The sequence below is a fragment of the Dendrobates tinctorius genome, unplaced genomic scaffold (assembly GCF_039654945.1).
Source record: "Dendrobates tinctorius isolate UK_male_01 unplaced genomic scaffold, ASM3965494v1 ptg000120l, whole genome shotgun sequence".
Classification (NCBI taxonomy): Eukaryota; Metazoa; Chordata; class Amphibia; order Anura; family Dendrobatidae; genus Dendrobates; species Dendrobates tinctorius.
In genome coordinates, this window is record NW_027361788.1 from 45,921,299 (window position 1) to 45,943,111 (window position 21,813).

Below are 21,813 nucleotides of genomic sequence, written 5' to 3' on the forward strand. Positions count from 1 at the left end.
CGGTCACTTTCTTCACTTGGTTTTGGCGAGACACGCCTGAATGGCAAAGTCTCGCCAGCCGGGCTCATTTTTTGCCAACTCATAATTTGACCAGAAGAGCTCAAGACCCTCTAGCCGAACAAAGCTGACATCAAACTCAGGTGTGGAATAGTGATGTATCAAGGCGTAGATGTCAATTGCCTTGAAGCCCATCCTCAGCAGGAGTTCCACAACCTTAGACCTTGGAGGGCACGCATCACTGCCCCTCCACCGAAGACGGACCACATTCCTACGCACACTACCTGGCCCGGCTGTTGGGAGGGACCCCACTGCATCCCCCCCTTTTTGCTCTCGGAATGCTCTGAGGCCATGCCTCTATCCAGAAGGATAGATCAACTTCCTGACTCTCTACCACTAGTGATCTCTCCCCCTTCTTTAAAGTCTCCAGGTGGCGCCGCTGCAACATGCCGTCCCCAGAGCCCGAAGACGAGGAGGACGCCCTACTTCCCCCAGAGGAGACAGTGGCATAATTCCTGATGGGTTCTGCCACCACCAGGGGGGCAACCAGACCAGTGACCACATCAACACCAACAGTATCACTATTACCCACCTCCATAACCCCATCACCCTCCACCAAACCAGCAACCACACCATTAGACAAAGAAATTTCCTCATTCTCACCTCCCACCACATTCACTCCTGCGGGACCAGTGACAAAAAGGGGTGACATTTTGACCTCCGCATCATCAGGCACAAGGGGCATAGTCTCCTCCTCAGAACTGGACGCGACCTTACCCCTGGACTTGCTTGTGCCCTCCGTATCATCAGTTGGTAATTTTCGTTGCTTTACTGTAGCTAACAGGCGCCGCTGATCTTTCGCCACTGTGAGGCGCCGCTGATCCTTTATATCAGTATCTTGTTGACCAGCGGCGCCAACACAGAATAGGACTTTGGGAGGCTCGGAACGCCCAGCCCCGACAAACCCCTCACACTGCCGCCACTCCTCAACTAAGTGATCAGCGGCAACAGTATTCAGGGGCGCCGAGGCTACCGGAGCTGCCCCCGACACTGGGCCGCTTCCCTCTCTCACTGAGAAGCATACCACAGTATAGTGGCCTGACCGTTCGCCCGCCTCCGGGCTATTACAAGCAGAGACGGAGCTCTGCGCCTCACTACCATGCTCTGTACTTTCCATGCGCCTTTGCACCAGATCCACACCAGAACCGGGCTGGGTAATGGGGCTTATACAGCGAGCTGACCCTGCAGCTGACTCAGGGGGTACAAGGAGGGGGGCATACACGTAGCTTACCACTTCCTGCAGCTTTGGCTTGGTGGTCTTTGCCTTTTTCTTCTGGCCCCCAGGTGCCTCCTCTGATAAATTGTCACCAAAGTGGAAATTCCGAAGGCACACTGGGGACTCCAGGAGCTTGATCTCTGCCATTAGTTCCCCTCCCTGACCGCTGTTATCACTGTCCTCCCCAGAGCCAGCAGAACTGCGACCAGATGTCAATGTTGCCTGTCATGCAGGGAGCTCGCTGCACGTGGCCTGCGGGTGACTTTGCAGGCTGCCAGGTGGAGCTTTCTGCTGGTCTTCATCATCATCATCATCATCCACCTGACTCTAAGGCTGCAGCCCCATCTGCCTTTGCTTTCTGTTGTCAGCCGTTTCTCTAAATCTGTCCTCGTTCATTAGTTTTTCCTTGAATGGACCACTCTTCTCTCTTATAAAGGCTTTTCAGACCTCCATCTCATTAAGCTCATGTTTGAGCCTCCTTACCTCTGCCTGGAGTTGCGTCTTCCTCGGCTTGAAGGAACCTGCAGCTTTAGCAGTTGTGCAGTGCAGCTCCTCCCGGAGCCTCCTGATGGTCTTACTTGCTACCTCATACTCACAGGGGTGGCTCATGACCCGGGAGCCATAGGTGGACTCAGACTCCTTGGGTCTCTGCAGCACCCAACCTTCCTCAGTGAGGTCAGCCTCACCTCCGTGAGCACAAAGATTTCCTCTGGAAGGACCGCCATCTTGCATGCTGCTAGTAGGCTTCTCCTCCATGTTGGAAGCCTTGCGGCCACTCTGAGTCTCTGCAGTCTTGGGGGGGAGTAGGAGCCACATTGCTGCGACTCCTGGTGGAGCATCTCACCCCCGAGTCCTCTGATGTGCAGGCCGGTAGTGGTTTCTTCTGCCCCTGCTGGCCTGGACCCCGGGAAACAGAAGCCTGGGACTTGGCTCCTTCACTCATCCCAGGATGCCCACTCCCTCCCTGGGTAAGAGACAGAGCAGGTCCCCGGGTGGAGAGGTGTTGGTTCTCTGGAGCTCAGGCGCACACAGCAGGATCAGTGGCGACCGCACCCACAATTTCCAGAATGAGCAACAGCTGAACACAGCTGCACTAACTATTCTGCGGTGAAGTCACTGTGTACATACATTACATTACTGATCTTGCACTGATCCTGAGTTACATCCTGTATTTTACCCCAGAGCTGCACTCACTATTCTGCTGGTGCAGTCACTGTGTGCATACATTACATTACTGATTCTGTACTGATCCTGAGTTATATCCTGTATAATACTCCAGAGCTGCACTCTATTCTGCTGGTGCAGTCACTGTGTACATACATTACATTACTGATCCTGAGTTACATCCTGTATTATACTCTAGAGCTGCACTCACTGTTCTGCTGCTGCAGTCACTGTGTACATACATTACAATAATTATCCTGTACTGATCCTGAGTTACATCCTGTATTATACTCCAGAGCTGCACTCACTATTCTGCCGGTGCAATCACTGTGTACATACATTACTGATCTTGAATTACATCCTGTATTATACCCCAGAGCTGCACTCACTATTCTGCTGGTGGAGTCACTGTGTACAAACATTACATTACTGATCCTGTACTGGTCCTAAGTTACATCCTGTATTATACCCAAAGCTGCACTCACTATTCTGCTGGTGCAGTCACTGTGTACATACATTACATTACTGATCCTGTACTGATCCTGAGTTATATCCTGTATTATACCACAGAGCTGCAGTCACTGTTCTGCTGGTGCATTCACTGTGTACATACATTACATTACTGATCCTGAGTTACATCCTGTATTATACCCCAGAGCTGCACTCACTATTCCTCTGATGCAGTCACTGTGTACATATACTGTATTACATTACTGATCTGTACTGATCCTGAGATACATCCTGTATTATACCCCAGAGCTGCACTCACTATTCTGCTGGTGCAGTCACTGTGTACATACATTACATTACTGATCCTGAGTTACATCCTGCATTATACTCCAGAGCTGCACTCACTATTCTGCTGGTGCAGTCACTGTGTACATACATTATATTACTGATCCCGAGTTACAGCCTGTATTATACCCCAGAGCTGCACTCACTATTCCTCTGGTGCAGTCACTGTGTACATATACTGTATTACATTACTGATCTGTACTGATCCTGAGTTACATCCTGTATTATACTCCAGAGCTGCACTCACTATTCTGCTGGTGCAGTCACTGTGTACATACATTACATTACTGATCCTGAGTTACATCCTTTATTATACTCCAGAGCTGCACTCACTATTCTACTGGTGCAGTCACTGTGTATATACATTACTGATCCTGTACTGATCCTGAGTTACATTCTGTATTATACTCCAGAGCTGCACTCACTATTCTGCTGGTGCAGTCACTGTGTACATACATTATATTACTGATCCCGAGTTACAGCCTGTATTATACCCCAGAGCTGCACTCACTATTCCTCTGGTGCAGTCACTGTGTACATATACTGTATTACATTACTGATCTGTACTGATCCTGAGTTACATCCTGTATTATACTCCAGAGCTGCACTCACTATTCTGCTGGTGCAGTCACTGTGTACATACATTACATTACTGATCCTGAGTTACATCCTTTATTATACTCCAGAGCTGCACTCACTATTCTACTGGTGCAGTCACTGTGTACATACAGTAGATTACTGATCCTCAGTTATGTCCGATATGTTACTCCAGAGCTGCATTCTTGGTGGCATGCTGTTCCATGCGTCGATTGCCCCTGTTCAAAGTGATTCTGGGGTGCCGATAGGTTGCCATAAGCCACTGTAGGTCCCTGTCTCCGTCATCCTGGTACTGCGGTGAAGCTCATCCACAGACTGGGCTTCACAAGAGATCTTCATCATTATTATATCCTGCTGACGTTCTGCAGTACATAGAACCAGCGATTAAACAATTGCAGGCTCCCTTTCCCTGAGGGGACTGAAAAATAAAGTAAAAAACTTTATATATGAAAAAAATCTGAAAAAATATAAAAGTTTGAATTTCCCCACTTGTCCCATTTTAAAAATAAAAAATACACATATTTGGTATTGCAGCGTCCGTTAAAGTGCAAGCTGTCAAAATTTATAAGTGTCCCAAAGCCTAAAGAAAAATCTAAATAGCAGAATTGCTTGTTTTCGGTCACTGCGCCACCTTAAAAATGTCATAAAAAAGCAATAAAAAAATTAAGCCCTTGTACAGCTAATGGGGACGGAAAAATAAAAAGTTATGGCTCTTGGAAGAAGAGGAGGAAAAAACTCCGAAAATAGCCTGGTTGGGAAGGAGTTAAATCGGTTCTGCAGCGTCTCACACCTCCACATTCGCGGGTTAGGAGGCTAATTGTATGGGGCGACACAATACCAACAGATCCAGGTCTTCAGTAATGGTGAACGGAACAATTACATGTATATTGGCTTCATTAGGATTTTTAGGGTCGTCTCCGCTGCTCAGATGACAATGGCATCAGAAGGGTTAAAAGTTGTTTTGCTATGAGGACTGGAACAACGGGTTAATCCTCCCATTGGCGCTGCTTTCTCTCTGTTACCATGGTGACGAGGCCTTGTCGCTGCCGCTTAGAATGAAGCCTCGCCACACAAACAAGTGTAGAGCTGAGTGTGTGGGCACCCCTCCATCACCAGTAATCCTGCACTTCTATGGCACTGAATGTAGGGGGCACACTTTGGGGGGAGGAGATTTGTATTTTAATATTTTAACCTCTTCCCTGCCAGGTCTGCTTTAGCATCGGGCAACCTCACCCCAAATGTCCGAAAATAAAAGTCTCCATCGCACCTTCCTTCTCCCAAAATGTCAAGAAAAGAATTCACCTATTTAGTATCGTAAGTGTATGACCTCATAAAATACTGTAAAATTTACGCTGTACGGTAAAATGGTAAAAAAAAATGGTGGAATTGTTGTTTTTTCGTCGCTGCGCCCCCCTTCCCCACCAAAAAAAAGCATAAAATAGATAAAATAAAAGGATGGATGCGACCTATGGGGCAGAAGGAAGAGGATTTGATGTAACGGGAAACTGGTCCACTTGTCCCCGGATTGATAATTCGTGTCCTATGGACTATGTTACAGTCATGCACAAACACAGAGCGGGAGATGAGGGGTTAAATTACATATCAAACATGGCCCCTTGTCAGTCATCTGATTTCTATCAGATACCATTGACTTTAAAATGAGCAATCTGTCAGTAAATGCTATTACTGACTTGTCACTCAGCTTTCCCAGACCCCGAATACCGCGATAGCGATCCAGGGAAAGCATCACTACGTGTTATGACGCGATAACGGCGGACGTATTGGTTGTCACCCAGCTTTCTTAGCCTATCTACCTATAGCGGACACAATATCTACACAGACAGATAAGCTAGGAAAGCTGGGTGATAACCAATAAGGATGTTATGAGCACAGCATATTGGTGTAGATAGGTAGCTATATAGAACGAGGAAAGCATCACTATGAGATATGATGTGATGATAATGGAGGCCATATTGGTTGTACTGTACACAGCTTTGTTAGTGTCCTGAATAGCATATTTTCATGGTTACACAGAGATACAGTGTGATAATAGTGGCCCAGTTTTCCTACCTGCTGTAAATAGGTATTTTTTCTTATCTGGGCACATATGCTATGAAAGCTCGGTGACAACCAATATGGCCACTGTTATCACATTATATTGCTGTGTAATATGCTAATCAGGATGCTAGGAAAGCTGGATACAACCAATGTGGCTACCGTTATCACATCATATCATATAGTGATGCTTTCCTCGTTATGTATAGTTACCTATCTACACCAATATAATATGATCATTGCAGCCATATTGGTAATCACCCAGCTTTCCTAGCTCATCATATGTGACATAATGTGATAATGGTGGCCATATTGGTTGTCACCCAACTTTCCTAGGGTCCTGAATAGCATATTTTCCTAGTTACGCAGCAATATGCTGTATATCGTCATGATCAAGTCATATCTGTCTAGACAGGTAGTGATACAAAACATGGAAAGCATCACTACATGATGTGATAATGGTTGGCCATATTAGTTGTCACCCAGCTTTCCCAGGATCTTGAATAGAATATTCTCCTAGTTACACAGCGATATAACATAATAATGGATCGCCCTCCCAGGGCCATGGGGTACTTGGTACCGGGCCGGTGTCAGGGGGAAAGGTGTCACAGCAGCGGTGACCCGGTCCGTGGCCCTGGGAGCCCAAATCAATGGTGGTTTGTGATATAGTTTATGTGAACAATTCGTGACGCCACCTGTGGTGTTTGGCAAGTAAGATGTTAAGCCAATGTTGCATGCAGATCCACTGAGACTGATGAGATGGTGCAGCAAAGATGGTGTAGCTCCCCACAGGTGGAGCTGTAGTCCCAGGGCAGTGTGGATGTAAGATTAGAGAAGAGGCACAAGTGGTGAGGGGATTGGTACCCAGGTGTAGCGGTGCTGAAGATGTTAGTGCGCAAATGAATGGAGGACACCAGAGCTTGCAGTTTCAACACTTTACTCACAGTTCGTGGTACACACTGCTGCCCGCTTCCATGCCGTGTCCTCCGGGGCAGAGACCCAGCCAACCCCCTGGGCAAGTCAGGGCTCTCCTCTCCAACACTCCGCCAACATGTACCTTTCCTGAACGACTCCGCCAATGCACCTTTTAGTGTGAAGCTCTCCAGTACCGTGGTACTCTGGAGTTCCTCCTGTCAGATGTTCCTAGCAATTCTACTTGTATGACAGACAGCTGTAGCCTCTCTCGGGGACTCCTTTCTCCAGAGTCCTGGCTCTCTATTCAGTTGCTGTTGTGCCCTCAAGTCTTAGATGGGAGTAGTGCATTTACAGCCAACTACCCCACCAGTGTCTGCTGCAGAACCATAAGTGTCCATACAACCTCGGGGACCGGGTCCCGGCCTTGCGCTGAGAACCTATAGGCAGGGTTCCTCTTCCAACCCACAACTACTCTCTGTTCTCTCTACTCCTTCGTTCCGTACTTGTCTCTCTCTCCTATGGAAGCTTAGGTTGTAGTTCTAAGTCTTTCTCTCTTGTTCCTTTCCCGTGCCAGCTGGCTCAGATCACTGAGGCAGCTGCAGCACTCCTTCTTCTCTCCCTCCTCTAGGGATCTCCTTCTTCTCGGATCCGTCCTCAGACTCTCCTGACTGACTGTCCAGACTCCCCTCAGACTGACTTCATACTCACCTCAGACTGATCTCAGACTGATCTGTAATTCTAAACCTTCCCCATCTTTTATATGGATCTCAACTCCACCCACCTCCCAGCACATCCAGTGTTCCAAGCAGGGAACCACCAGAGGTGCTCTGCTACTCTCTAAGCACTGAGCCGCAATGTGGTTGTGCAGAACTACCCTATTGTGTGGGGTGCGAGTGTTGGAGCGTGGAAAGGAGTTCCCACCTTACCTGGATGGTGGGGCGCTACACCTTAGGAGATGGTGCAGTACCTCTGTGGCGACTGAGCCTCAGGGGCACCACAATAACATTAGCCAAATTGGTAGTTACCCAACTGTCCAGCCTAGATAGGTATTTCTTCCTATCTGGGCAGATATGCTTGGAAAGCTGGGTGACAACCAATATGAACATTATTATCATGTTATATTGCTGTGTAACTAGGAAAATATGCTATTTAGGACCATAGGAAAGCTGGGTGACAACCAATATGGTCTCCATTATAATGTAATTTCACATAGTGATGATTTCACCTGATCTGTTTCGTTGCATAACTAGGCAGACATGATATTACGGACCCTAGGAAAGCTGGGCGAAAACCAATTAGCACTTCATATCTGCCTTATTATACAGTGCTGCAGCACAGGTGAAGGTATCATTGTGCAGCTATATTGGTTATCATGCACTATTCCTAGGGCTCTAAATAGCAAATTTTCCTAGAACAGCAGAAAGTATCACGATTTGAAATGATGTGATAATGGCAGCCATATTTGTTGTCACCCAGCTCTACTAGCATATCTGCCTATTTAAGTTTTGCTTCCTATCTAGGTATCACTTCCTATCTAGACAGGAAAAGTGGGTAACAACCAATATGGACACTATTATAATGTAATTTCACACAATGATGATTTACCTTGATCTGTATTGCAGTATGACTATATGCTGTTTATAACTCTAGGAAAGCAGGGTGAAAACAAATATGGCCACCATATGCCGCACAGACCCCCGATCAGCCCGCACAGACCCCCGATCAGCCCGGTAGATGACGCACATACACAGCCCCACAGACCCCTCGCACACATTCTCCGCCCGCACACATAGTCTCCGCCTATTACTCGCATTTCCCATAGACATACATTGGACTCGCTACTCGTTACGAGTACCCGAGTATTAGGAGATACTCTTGAGTACAGCGAGTCTGAGTATTTCACTACTCGCTCATCCCTAATCACTATGTAAAATGATGTGAGAATGGCGGCCATATTGGTTGTCACCCAGCTTTCCCAGTAGCAGTTATGTGACTGGCAGCGTATGGAGGTCGGCGGGCAGGTACGGCCTGGGGCTAAAATTCAGCCCTGGCATTTGAAATCACACAGGTCCATGCTGTCCCCGTCCCCAAGCACCAGATGGGATATATTACTAATATTACCCTGGATGGAGGAAAGGAAGATTTACTACAAGACCAATATTTCTAATGATACCTTTGTTACAACTCTTAACAGTATGAGTGTCTTGAGAACACCAATTTTGTTAACAACATAGCAGACAAGGCAGCCCATTACCAGACAGGCCCTTCTGGCATTTGCCAGAATTGCCAGATTGCCAGTCCGGCCCTGGTCGGCAGGCACTGTACATCTGCGGTGCCCACATCCCAAGCATCCATGTCTGGAGTCTCCCCTCCCCTGTCACCTCCCCTCTCCTCCCCTCAGCACGCTTTTCCTTCCCTCTGACGTAGAGCAGGATTCTCTCCTGTGTCTGCTGGTTGTAGGGGAAAGGGGCAGACATTGAAAAAAAAAACAAGAAAAACAAGTAGGAGGCGGAGGAGAGTGTATGAGAGAGATGGAGACAAGAGGGAGGGAGGCAGGAAAACAGAGCGCTGCCATCTAAACCAGGCCAAAAAATCTGCCCCCTTCTCCCTCTAGCCTCTCTGCAGATTCAGGACCATGTTCCATGCCGAATCCTCCGCAGCCTCATGGTTGCCGCAGGGACAGATCGTCACTCAAAAACCCTTCAAGAGCAAAGTCGACCAGATCCGCAAGACTTCTCTGGAGAGAAGAGGCGCCTGAGACTGCAGACAGGTAGGAGGCCAAAAAACGTGGGGGTGCTGGCGACTGTGGGTGGGTGCTGGTGCAAGAATGTAGGTGGTTGTTCTACCTGTGCCCTCCTCCCACGCTGTACCCACTGCTTCTCAGTGCCATGCATTCATATGGTACCGTGGGGTAAAGTGACAGCATGAAGTCAGGTGAGACCACAACACGCCAACATCCACCCACATGTGTCTCTTCCACTGGTCGCTGCACTCCTATTAATGGTTAACGCCGGCGCCCGTATGCGTGTTTGTGTTGCATTCTTACAGTGCGGCCTCATGCTTCTCCTTGTCCTAGCAGAGATGGACCCTTCTGGGACTCTCTGGCAGTTTCTCCTGCAGTTGCTGGAGGAGCAGAGTCACCGGCATCTCATCTCCTGGACGTCCAACGATGGGGAGTTCAAGCTGCTGGACGCCGAGGAGGTGGCACGGCTATGGGGCCTGCGCAAAAACAAGACCAACATGAATTACGACAAGCTGAGCCGGGCTCTGCGATATTACTACGACAAGGTGAGGCTGCACGCTTTCCATGGTATATATGAATTTCAACTGTTTCATGGGAAAGCTGGGTGACCGCCCAGGCTTGGACTGGCCCATAGGGGAACAGGGGAGTCCCCTGGTGGACCCCCAACCCTACTGTATGTGCAGTACTTGTCAAAATTAACTTTATTCACTCTGTACAGAAAAAAGCTGGATCTCATTCATTAACCAAACTACTCTCTTTATTATTATTATATAGAGATATATTTAAATTTGTGAACCAGGTTTGTGTAATACTTGTATGCAGGTGAAAAGTGGGCCCTCAAAGTCAATGTTACTGGTGGGCCCTTGGCACCCCAGTCCGACACTGTGGCCGCCATTCAACTAGCTTTTGTGCCTGGTAATGCCGTAGCATATTACTTACTCCATTATCACTTACAGGTATGAATTTAGGATTCGTTTCTAATTTGTAATGGTTTTGGAAAAATGTGGAGTGAAAACATATTCCGGGGTCTTCAGTCCTGGGGGCACTGTAATGGGGGCCATGATTGTCCTTTTCCTTTCTGTGTAAGCAATGTGTAAATCAACAATGACCCCTCCTTGTCAAGGTAGGGAAAATATGGAATAGAAACATATTGCATTGCTTTCTTTCCTCGGGGCATTGTAATGGGGGAAATGTTTTCCCCTTCTATGTATGCAATGGGTAAATCATCGATGAACTCTCCATATCAAGGAGGGCATAGAGACAGCTAAATAAGGTACACAGAGTGATGACAATGCAAACAGGGATATTTCTCATATCTAAATGAAACATATCCACCCTCCAATGTTACATCAATAGGGGTCTAGGAAGCAGAGGTATGGGGAGTTGTTTACAGTGTCCACACTTTACATCTATCTCTACATTTGTGACATGGAGGGTTCATTGATGGTTTAAATGTGGCTTACATAAAAGAATTGGGCAAACATGGCCCCATTACGGTTCCCCCAGGGGATGTAATATGTTCCCACTCTATACTTTTCCAAAACCATTAGGTCATTTGGAAACAATGCCCAAATTGTTACCAGCCAATAGTATAGTATTGGTGGAGGTAGCCAAGGCTGGGTCCTGTCTTTTTTTAAGGGCCCAATATTAGCTACATATCCAGACATTTTTCCATCCACCTGCGCTTTGGGCAATTAGCTCTTGTAGCATGTGAAGCAATGCATATGATCAACCACATACAACATGGCCGTGGGCATACAGGTTATCATTAATATCTTATATCATCATTTCATGACACATTCTCTTTAAGGAATGAGAAAAAAAACCCTGGAATATTACTTATACTAAAATAAAACATGAAAACATGATGTATGAATCATTGACTACTTAAGGGTCACCCTTCCTAAAAGTATCAGCCCCCTTTAGAAAAACTGGTCTGGGGAAGATGGATATATCTGTCACAGAACAGATGCCAATGTATGGAGCGGGCTCCACAGAAGGCAGGTGGCAGCTGTGTTGCTGTTTAACCACTTAAATGCTGCTGTCAATCTCTCACAGCAGCATTAAGTAGCCGACACTCGTACCCCCTTGACCCCTGTAGCATGAAGGACTGCCAAGGCCACCGCTACCGCCATCTTGGTTTTCCTGTGACTATGAGACTATGATTTTTATAATATTAATTAAACAAGTGATCAAAAAATTTAGGTACAGGTCCTAAAACATAAAATAAAGAGTGCAAGTTTTTAAAAAAAGAAGGAAACATTTGACCCCCCCTTAATTCCCATCGAAAAATACAGAAGAAAAAAGCACATTCTGTATCGCTGTATCCGTAAAAGTCAGATTTATCAAAATATAATTAAAATCTAAAATATTTAATCCATATGGTAAAAAGCGCAAAAAAAACCCATCAGAACACTAGAACTGCCAATTTTCAGTCCGCAAAAAAAAACCACAACAAAATGATACCATGAAAAGATATCTACCCCAAGATGGCGACAATAAAAATGTCAGCTTGTGAAGCAAGCCCTCGCCCGGCTTCATCAACGGAAAAATGAAAACGTTACGGGGCTCGGAAAATGGAGGTACAAAGCTAATTTTTATTTTTTACATAGATTGGAATTTTTTTTTAAGGCACTAAAATAATGGAAAAGTCTCTACAAATTTGGTATTGCCAAAATTGTACCGACCCGGAGAATCACACTACCAGCTCATTTCTACCACCCAGTGACCTCATAAGAACAACCCCCCACGAAAAAAAAACTGGTGGAATTGCACTTTTTTTTTCCACCGTTTCACATCATTTGAAATTTTTGTAAAATGTTGACTTAGTTCATTTTTGTCTTTTCAGAACATTATCAAGAAAGTGAGTGGGCAAAAGTTTGTGTACAAGTTTGTGTGTTACCCGGATCCCAGCAGCGGAGAACCTTCCAAGGAAGATGCCAAATCTAGGGACTCTGTGAATGAACTGACCCCGACCCCAAAACCCGGGGAGAACTCACCCTTTGTGCCCAAGATGGTGAGGAGCAGCTCCAAGACCAGCCGCAATGAGTACATGCGCTCCGGCCTGTACTCCACCTTCACCATCCAATCACTGCAAGCTCCACCCAGTGCGCAGCCCAAGGCTAACAAACCGGATATCTCATTTCCAGCCGAAGCTCCGCCTCTTCCAGAGCCCAAAGGTCAAAGTATTGGCGTCCCATCGTATGAGGTGGTGGAGCAGGATGATGGAGATCTCTCCTTAGAAGTCAACATCCATAGCTCCAAGGAACTGCAGCTCCATGTAATGTCCATAAACAGGGGACCGATACAGGCAGTAGATATCGGGGGGAGGAAACAAAGAAAAGAAAACCCCATTACATGTAGAAACGGGCGCCTAATGCTTTCTAACTGGGTTGGAACTTACTTCTATAGTGCAGAAGAACATTGGGCTCATCCTAAAGGGCATTGAAGATGGGGCCAATCTTTTTTGGCACCTGTTCTCCAAATGCAAAATCCTTCCTCCCTTTACTTGATTCCTTCTATGGGGCAAATGACCTTTTGGACCACTGATGGGACTATTACCACTGTCTGCCCCATAAGTCAACTGTTGCCTCTAATGTAACCACAGCGCCACTAATAAGGGACATGTGCCATAGCTTGTAAGTAGAGCTGACCCACATGGGCCATTTGGTCATTTGGCCCCATTGGACTTTCACTTCCTTGAAATAGGGATGTAGAGAAGATAAAGAAATTGAACTACTTGTGTCATCACATGTGTTTTTTTCTAATTAGGTCACAGTGGATCCACCGACTCCTGACATTAAGGTGGAGGATCCTTTTGAAGACGCTTCCGCAGATGTCGAGGACCTCTCCGAACCCCAGGTCTTTCTTGCTTCTCTCCCAGATTTGAAGACCTCAACTTCTGAGCAGCCGCTATCTCAAGAGATTTTGGTGGTCATCAACTCACCAGAGAAGGAAGAGGAGGTAAAGGTGAAGACAGATCCTCAGGAGGACGAGGAGAAGAAGGAGGACAGGTCTTCTCCAGTGTCTTCTTCCGAAGGAGGACTACCCGTGAAAGGGAAAAAGCCAAAGGACTTAGAAATTCCATTCTCCTCTGTGATCGGCCCAGAGAAGATGAACGCTGCTGTGAATTCCTTGCTGGCTCCTGGAAGCGCGTCTTCTGTCATCACTTCTCATTCCCTGGTAAGGAAGGTTAAACCAGAAAACTGAGGTTATGGAGAAGGTAGATGATCCTGAAAATTCCCTAATTTATAGGGCGATGGTGCTCTATTGAGTAGCACAGAATCACAAAAATCAGTTAGCAGCTATTATTCTCCAGAGCTGCATTCACAATGCTGCTTTCTTGAGAGCTTAAAGGGAATCTGTCACCCTTTTTATGCCCTATCAGCGGCCGGCACTGACATCAGGGGCTTATCTACAGCATTCTGTAATGCTGTAGATAAGCCCCTGATGTAACCTGAAAGATCAGAAAAACACGTTAGATTATACTCACTGGAGGGGGCGGTCCAGTCCGGCGCCTCACATCTTCATACGATTCCGTCCTTTTCTTTTCTTCCTGTAGTAGCTCCGGCGCATGCGCAGGCACTGGGACAGGTCTGGCGCCTGTGCACTGCAGTATTCTGCTCTGCCCTCAACAGGGCAGAGCAGTGCGCATGCGCCGGAGCTACTACAGGAAGAAAAGAAAAGGACGGAATCGTATGAAGACGGGAGGAGCCGGACCGCGACACCCACCGCCCCTGCCCCCCAGTGAGTATAATCTAACGTGTTTTTCTTATCTTTCAGGTTACATCGGGGGCTTATCAACAGCATTACAGAATCCTGTAGATAAGCCCCTGATGTCAATGCCGGCAGCTGATAGGGCATAAAAAGGGTGACAGATTCCCTTTAATCTAACAGCAGTTCGTACTTGTTCAGTGTCATCATTACACCAGGCTCTTTATGGTCTTATATAAGGGAAACTAACTGCTCCCTCCCTGTATACTATAGTAGATCATTTGGGCTATGTGCACACGTTGAGTAAGTTGATGCAGAAATTTCTGCACCATTTCTGCATCTCTTGGCAGGAAAAACGCAGCTTCAAAAACGCACATTTTTGCCGTGTTTTTGATGCTTTTTTGCCCTGTGTTTTTGACTGATGAATGAAGTTAATAATGAAAAACGCAGGGCAAAAACACAAAAAGAATTGACGTGCTGCAGATTATTTTCTCCAGTAAATCCGCAAGTCACAAATAAGCAACATGTGCATGATACTAAAGGTTTCTCATTCACTTTGCTGGCATCAGGATTTCTTCAGGTTTTGCTTGCAAATCTGCATGGCAAAAATGCGCAAAAACTGCACTAAATCTGCAATGTGTGCACAAGCCCTTAAGCTGCTAGGAGAGGCTCTGTGAAAAAGTTTTCTGTTTCCAGTAACGAACTGCTAAATAGTGAGTGCGGCTCTGGAGTATAGAAAGTAACTCAGGATCAGTACAGGATAAGTAATGTAATGTATGTACCCAGTAAATGCATCAGCAGAATAGGGAGTGCAGCTCTGGGGTATAATACAGGATGTAACTCAGGATCAGTACAGGATCAGTAATGTAATGTATGTACACAGTGACTGCACCAGCAGAATAGTGAGTGCAGCTCTGGAGTATAATACAGGATGTAACTCAGGATCAGTAATGTATGTACACAGTGACTACACCAGCAGAATAGTGAGTGGAGCTCTGGGGTATAATACAGGATGTAACTCAGGATCAGTAATGTAATGCATGTACACAGTGACTGCACCAGCAGAATAGTGAGTGCAGCTCTGGAGTATAATACAGGATGTAACTCAGGATCAGTAATATACGTACACAGTGACTGCACCAGCAGAATAGTGAGTGCAGCTCTGGAGTATAATACAGGATGTAACTCAGGATCAGTGCAGGATCAGTAATGTAATGTATGTACACAGTGACTGCACCAGCAGAATAGTGAGTGCAGCTCTGGGGTATAATACAGGATGTAACTTTGGATCAGTACAGGATAAGTAATGTAATGTATGTACACAGTGACTCCACCAGCAGATTAGTGAGTGCAGCTCTGGGGTATAATACAGGATGTAACTCAGGATCAGTAATGAAATGTATGTACGCAGTGACTGCACCAGCAGAATAGTGAGTATAGCTCTGGAGTATAACACAGGATGTAACTCAGAATCAGTACAGGATCAGTAATGTAATGTATGTACCCAGTGACTCCACCAGCAGAATAGTGAGTGCAGCTCTGGGGTATAATACACGATGTAACTCAGGATCAGTACAGGATAAGTAATGTAATGTATGTACCCAATTATGCCACCAGCAGAATAGGGAGTTCAGCTCTGGGGTATAATACAGGATGTAACTCAGGATCAGTAATGTATGTACACAGTGACTACACCAGCAGAATAGTGAGTGCAGCTCTGGAGTATAATACTGGATGTAATTCAGGATCAGTGCAGGATCAGTAATGTAATGTATGTACACAGTGACTGCACCAGCAGAATAGTGAGTGCAGCTCTGGAGTATAATACAGGATGTAAGTCAGAATCAGTACAGGATCAGCAATGTAATGTATGTACGCAGTGACTCCACCAGCAGAATAGGGAGTTCAGCTCTGGGGTATAATACAGGATGTAACTCAGGATCAGTACAGGATAAGTAATGTAATGTATGTACATAGTGACTGCATCAGCAGAATAGTGAGTGCAGCTCTGGAGTATAATACAGGATGTAACTCAGAATCAGTACAGGATAAGTAATGTAATGTATGTACACAGTGATTGCACCAGCAGAATAGTGAGTGCAGCTCTGGAGTATAATATAGGATGTAACTCAGGATCAGTAAAGTAATGTATGTACACAGTGATTCCACCAGCAGAATAGTGAGTGCAGCTCTGGAGTATAATACATGATTTAACTCAGGATCAGTACAGGATCAATAATGTAATGTATGTACACAGAGACTGCACCAGCAGAATAGTGAGTGCAGCTCTGGAGTATAATACAGGATGTAACTCAGGATCAGTACAGGATCAGTAATGTAATGTACGTACACAGTGACTGCCCCAGCAGAATAGTGAGTGCACCTCTGGAGTATAATACAGGATGTAACTCAGGATCAGTACAGGATCAGTAATGTAATGTATGTACACAGTGACTCCACCAGCAGAACAGAGAGAGTGCAGCTCTGGGGTATAATACAGGATGTAACTCAGGATCAGTAATGTAATGTATGTACACAGTGACTGCACCAGCAGAATAGTGAGTGCAGCTCTGTGGTATAATACAGGATGTAACTCAGGATCAGTAATGTAATGTATGTAAACAGTGACTGCACCAGCAGAATAGGGAGTGCAACATGTAACTCAGGATCAGTACAGGATAAGTAATGTATAATTTCTAGTTGTTTCTACTGAGTCAAATCACTTACAAATACTTAGTGCTCTAAAACAAACTATGAGATGCATGGTACCCAGGAGCACAGACTATTTTGGGAGAACTTTCTGATCTTATCACATACTGTTGGTGGATGGAGCTTGGCCAGCACAGAGTATTTCAAGAGACTACTGTAGGCAGTGTATTGACCACGCATTTGATGATGTTAATGAGGGCTCGGCTGCATATAACAAAGACAAGTAATCAAGACGAGATGGAGATCATAATCTGATACAGTTGTGGCCAAAAGTATTGACACCCCTGCAATTCTGTCAGATAATACTCAGTTTCTTCCTGAAAATGATTGCAAACATAAATTCTTTGGTATTATTATCTTCATTTAATTTGTCTTAAATGAAAAAACACAAAAGAGAATGAAGCAAAAAGCAAAACATTGATCATTTCACACAAAACTCCAAAAATGGGCCAGACAAAAGTATTGGCACCCTCAGCCTGATACTTGGTTGCACAACCTTTAGCCAAAATAACTGCGACCAACCGCTTCTGGTAACCATCAATGAGTTTCTTACAATGCTCTGCTGGAATTTTAGACCATTCTTCTTTGGCAAACTGCTCCAGGTCCCTGATATTTGAAGGGTGCCTTCTCCAAACTGCCATTTTTAGATCTCTCCACAGGTGTTCTATGGGATTCAGGTCTGGACTCATTGCTGGCCATCTTAGAAGTCTCCAGTGCTTTCTCTCAAACCATTTTCTAGTGCTTTTTGAAGTGTGTTTTGGGCCATTGTCCTGCTGGAAGACCCATGACCTCTGAGGGAGACCCAGCTTTCTCACACTGGGCCCTACATTATGCTGCAAAATTTGTTGGTAGTCTTCAAACTTCATAATGCCATGCACACGGTCAAGCATTCCAGTGCCAGAGGCAGCAAAGCAACCCCAAAACATCAGGGAACCTCCGCCATGTTTGACTGTAGGGACCTTTGAATGCCTCTTTTTTTTCTGTAAACCCTATGTTGATGCCTTTGCCCAAAAAGGTCTACTTTTGTCTCATCTGACCAGAGAACAATTTTCCAAAACGTTTTAGGCTTTTTCAGGTAAGTTTTGGCAAACTCCAGCCTGGCTTTTTTATGTCTCGGGGTAAGAAGTGGGATCTTCCTGGGTCTCCTACCATACAGTCCCTTTTCATTCAGACGCCGACGGATAGTATGGGTTGACACTGTTGTACTTTCGGACTGCAGGGCAGCTTGAACTTGTTTAGATGTTAGTCGAGGTTCTTTATCCAACATCCGCACAATCTTGCGTTGAAATCTCTTGTCAATTTTTCTTTTCCGTCCACATCTAGGGAGGTTAGCCACAGTGCCATGGGCTTTAAACTTCTTGATGACAGTGCGCACAGTAGACACAGGAACATTCAGGTCTTTGGAGATGGACTTGTAGCCTTGAGATTGCTCATGCTTCCTCACAGTTTGGTTTCTCAAGTCCTCAGACAGTTCTTTGGTCTTCTTTCTTTTCTCCATGCTCAATGTGGTACACACAAGGACACAGGACAGAGGTTGAGTCAACTTTAATCCATGTCAACTGGCTGCAAGTGTGATTTAGTTATTGCCAACACCTGTTAGGTGCCACAGGTAAGTTACAGGTGCTGTTAATTACACAAATTAGAGAAGCATCACATGATTTTTCGAACAGTGCCAATACTTTTGTCCACCCTCTTTTTTATGCTTGGTGTGGAATTATATCCAATTTGGCTTTAGGACAATTCTTTTTGTGTTTTTTCATTTAAGACAAATTAAATGAAGATACTAATACCAAAGAATTTGTGTTTGCAATCATTTTCAGGAAGAAACTGAGTATTATCTGACAGAATTGTAGGGGTGTCAATACTTTTGGACACAACTGTATTAGAGGGAATACAGTCCCAGTAGCACAAATTATTTCAGGAGAGGGTAGCTTGATCTGTGGGTAACTGTGACCTGTCTTTCATGGAAAGATGGCAGTGAAGACATGGCTATAACAGGCGTAGTGTCATGATGTGAAGCAGGGACAACTAGGAGGGCACATACTGATAGTGGAGGAGCAGAGTTCTCGGCAGCACAGAGGATTTCAGAATCAAATGCACTCAATATATTGTGGCTCCTCCATAGTGGATCTTTACTACATTGCATTCATTTTCCCTATGTGCCCTTTGTATGTATATGGTGAGACAGAACATTATCTGTGGGACTCTTCTGAATGATTTTCAAGATAAATATCCGATTTTTTGCAGCTGTCCGATCTTGTCATGAATAATCATTTACAGCAGCTGAGATCCCGATCCAGAAAACAATGGCTGCATCCCATGTACCACACAAGATGTGGCAGCCGGATGGTGCGCCATTGTTTCCGTAAGTCTGATCTGACGGTGCACTGCCGCGTGTCACTTGTCCCTGTTGATCTCTTTTCCAGACGCCTCTACTGCTCACCCCAAGCTCCCTCCCCCCTTCTATCCATTTCTGGAGCACGCTCAGCCCCATAGCTCCCCGAAGTCCGGCAAAATTGTCCTTCCAGGTAATATCAGTCTTTGTGTTTCTGATTTCTATATAGACCATTGAGTTTCCCAACATGTAGGAGAGCCAAGGCTGGGAGGGAAAATAAATTGGAAACCTAAGGACTAAGTACTAAAAGGGATTGTCCAGTATTTAGATAGTAATGATTTATCCTGAGGTTGTCTCATCAATATCTCATCAGTAGGGGTGCGACACTTAGCACCCCATCAATCAGCTGTTTTCATCTACCGCTGTGGGTCAGATGTAGACAGTGAACATCATAGCTCTGTACACCATGTAGTGGTCGTTCTCAGGTACTACAAATCAGTTCCCATTAACTTCAATAGGATCTCAGCTGCAGTTCATCATAATGGCCACTGCACAGTTTATGTTACAACTGGCTGCTGCGGAAGCTGCGAACAGCTGATTGGTGAAGTTGCTGAGTGTTGGACCATTGCTGATTTGATGTTGAGTAGTGGACAAACTCTTTAAATGGTGCACATTATCAACTTATTGGTGTCCATCCCAGTGATCTGCCAATAACCCCCCATTCTGTAAGGGCTACCCAGCTTAAGAGTCCTGGGAGATGCTGGATCTGAAGCCTAGACAAATACTAGGCATCGATGGGTCCCAATAAGCTTTGACAATGGAGGCCCACTAATCCCTGACTCCTGAATGGTGTATAGGCTTTGAGAGTTAGGCAGATTTTTGGGCGAGAGCGAGACAAGGTATATGGTAAAAATATTAAATGAGTTCTAGTTCAAAGATGGTGACTGACGATCCCTCAATAGTTCCTCCTACTCAAGGGAATTTCAAGCTGAGAAGACAACTGGGCTTATTGCCTATGACACCCTCTCATTATCCCATTCTTTTTTTTTCACTCCTAGTTCCCAACAAATGGAAGCAACCAGATCCACGTTCCAACACTCAGCGTTGACGGACTTTCCACCCCTGTTGTCCTCTCGCCTGGACCTCAGAAGCCATAAGGAACCCACAGAGCTGTGATCTTCAAGTTCTCCACAAAGACATTATACCTTGTCTGTTCACAGGATCATCCTTGGGGTGTCTCTTACTTGTTGACAGAGATGTATATTTTTGTCTTGTTATATCTACGTACACACAGCACGGGGGGGTTTCTTAGGTCAGTTCTTCAGCTGTAAAGAAAACCCACCATGGACATGAAGTCCAGTGTGCGTCCCACCACATAGACGACGTTCCTCCAGCCATGGTGGCTGGTTACTAAGTAATGTCGGGTCTCCTAAAGGAATCTTTATTGCAGTGTTCTCTTTCATGAAGACAAGCCTCCATGTACCCCTGAAGAGGGTATCACCGCCAAGTCCAAGGCCGTCAAGTGTGGTGGAGAACTTTAGAGAGACTCACAAACTAGAGTCTAAATATCCCCCTCCTTCAGTGAGCGCAGATCCTTCAAGAAGAAGTGAATGATGTTACCAATATCTCACGGTCATCAGAATATCCAACTCTTAATATGTCTTATCACCACTAGGGGAGGTCTTGTCAATTGGGTGCCATTTCCATAGTCGTGTTGTCGAAATCGGCCATCACCTTGGAACCTTCAACTTGGCTACATTTTTTGAGGATGTAGGATCTTCACATTTGAAGATGTTTTTGAAAAAAATCGATTTCATTATTTTCATACATGGGAGAAGAACCTGATTCTATGCAGGTGATGGTGGGGCGGTCATCGATGTGTCGACCAAACTTCTGAAAGAGGTAAGAGGTGATCATCTCAAGAACATCCAGCTGGTTGCAATGATGGACGGTTCGTAAAGATAAAATGAGGTTATGCTGGATTGGAGATGATGGTTGACCTCCACCTTTTTTAGGACATTTGGTTTTCAGTGAATGTCCCTGCCTTTGGAAGACGTGTCCACTTTCCTCTGGATGCCCAGGATCCTGGCGATAGCACTTAGCACAGGCGGTCTGCCGGCGCTCTCTTTTGCATTGTCGTACAGACGCCGCTGATCTCTTTATTTCAGGAGTGTGAAAATCTTTCTTATTATTGTTCCCGTGATTCTAGAACACAGAGTCTCTCACACATTTACCCACTTGTGTCCTCACCTCCTTCTCGAGCAGCAGAAAATTCAGCCACCAATGAACACAAGACTATATTTAGACTTTATGTTGCTACCTTTTTTTTCCAGTTTACTTTTATCATACCTGCCATAAGTTTTTGTTGTTCAGAATTCGTTTTTTCTGGTGCCCCTCCACCTTTTTTTAGGTTACGTGGGTAACTGATGCATGTACTGAATCAGAGTAGACTAGAATGGCGGTGGGCAACCAAAAAGGGTCAACAGTTGTGTTTTTTATCTGTTTTTAATCGAC

General features: G+C 45.4%; 1 protein-coding gene across 1 annotated transcript; it reads left to right on the forward strand.

Moving 5' to 3' along the window:
• The first annotated feature begins 9,108 nt into the window (after positions 1-9,108).
• ELK1 (ETS transcription factor ELK1) lies at positions 9,109-21,532 on the forward strand. The gene is made up of 6 exons (XM_073541359.1): positions 9,109-9,569; positions 9,879-10,087; positions 12,391-12,822; positions 13,314-13,724; positions 19,391-19,492; positions 20,358-21,532. Exons 1-6 carry the CDS (start codon positions 9,464-9,466, stop codon positions 20,454-20,456), a joined length of 1,359 nt encoding a protein of 452 aa, XP_073397460.1. The 5' UTR covers positions 9,109-9,463; the 3' UTR covers positions 20,457-21,532.
• The last annotated feature ends 281 nt before the right edge of the window (positions 21,533-21,813 follow it).

Excerpts from the sequence above, each read along its gene's own strand:
- ELK1 (XM_073541359.1), top strand. The coding sequence starts at position 9,464 with ATGGTTGCCGCAGGGACAGATCGTCACTCAAAAACCCTTCAAGAGCAA. Across the intron at positions 10,088-12,390 it reads TGCGATATTACTACGACAAG|AACATTATCAAGAAAGTGAG; the intron begins GTGAGGCTGCAC and ends TTGTCTTTTCAG. Across the intron at positions 13,725-19,390 it reads TCATCACTTCTCATTCCCTG|ACGCCTCTACTGCTCACCCC; the intron begins GTAAGGAAGGTT and ends TCTCTTTTCCAG.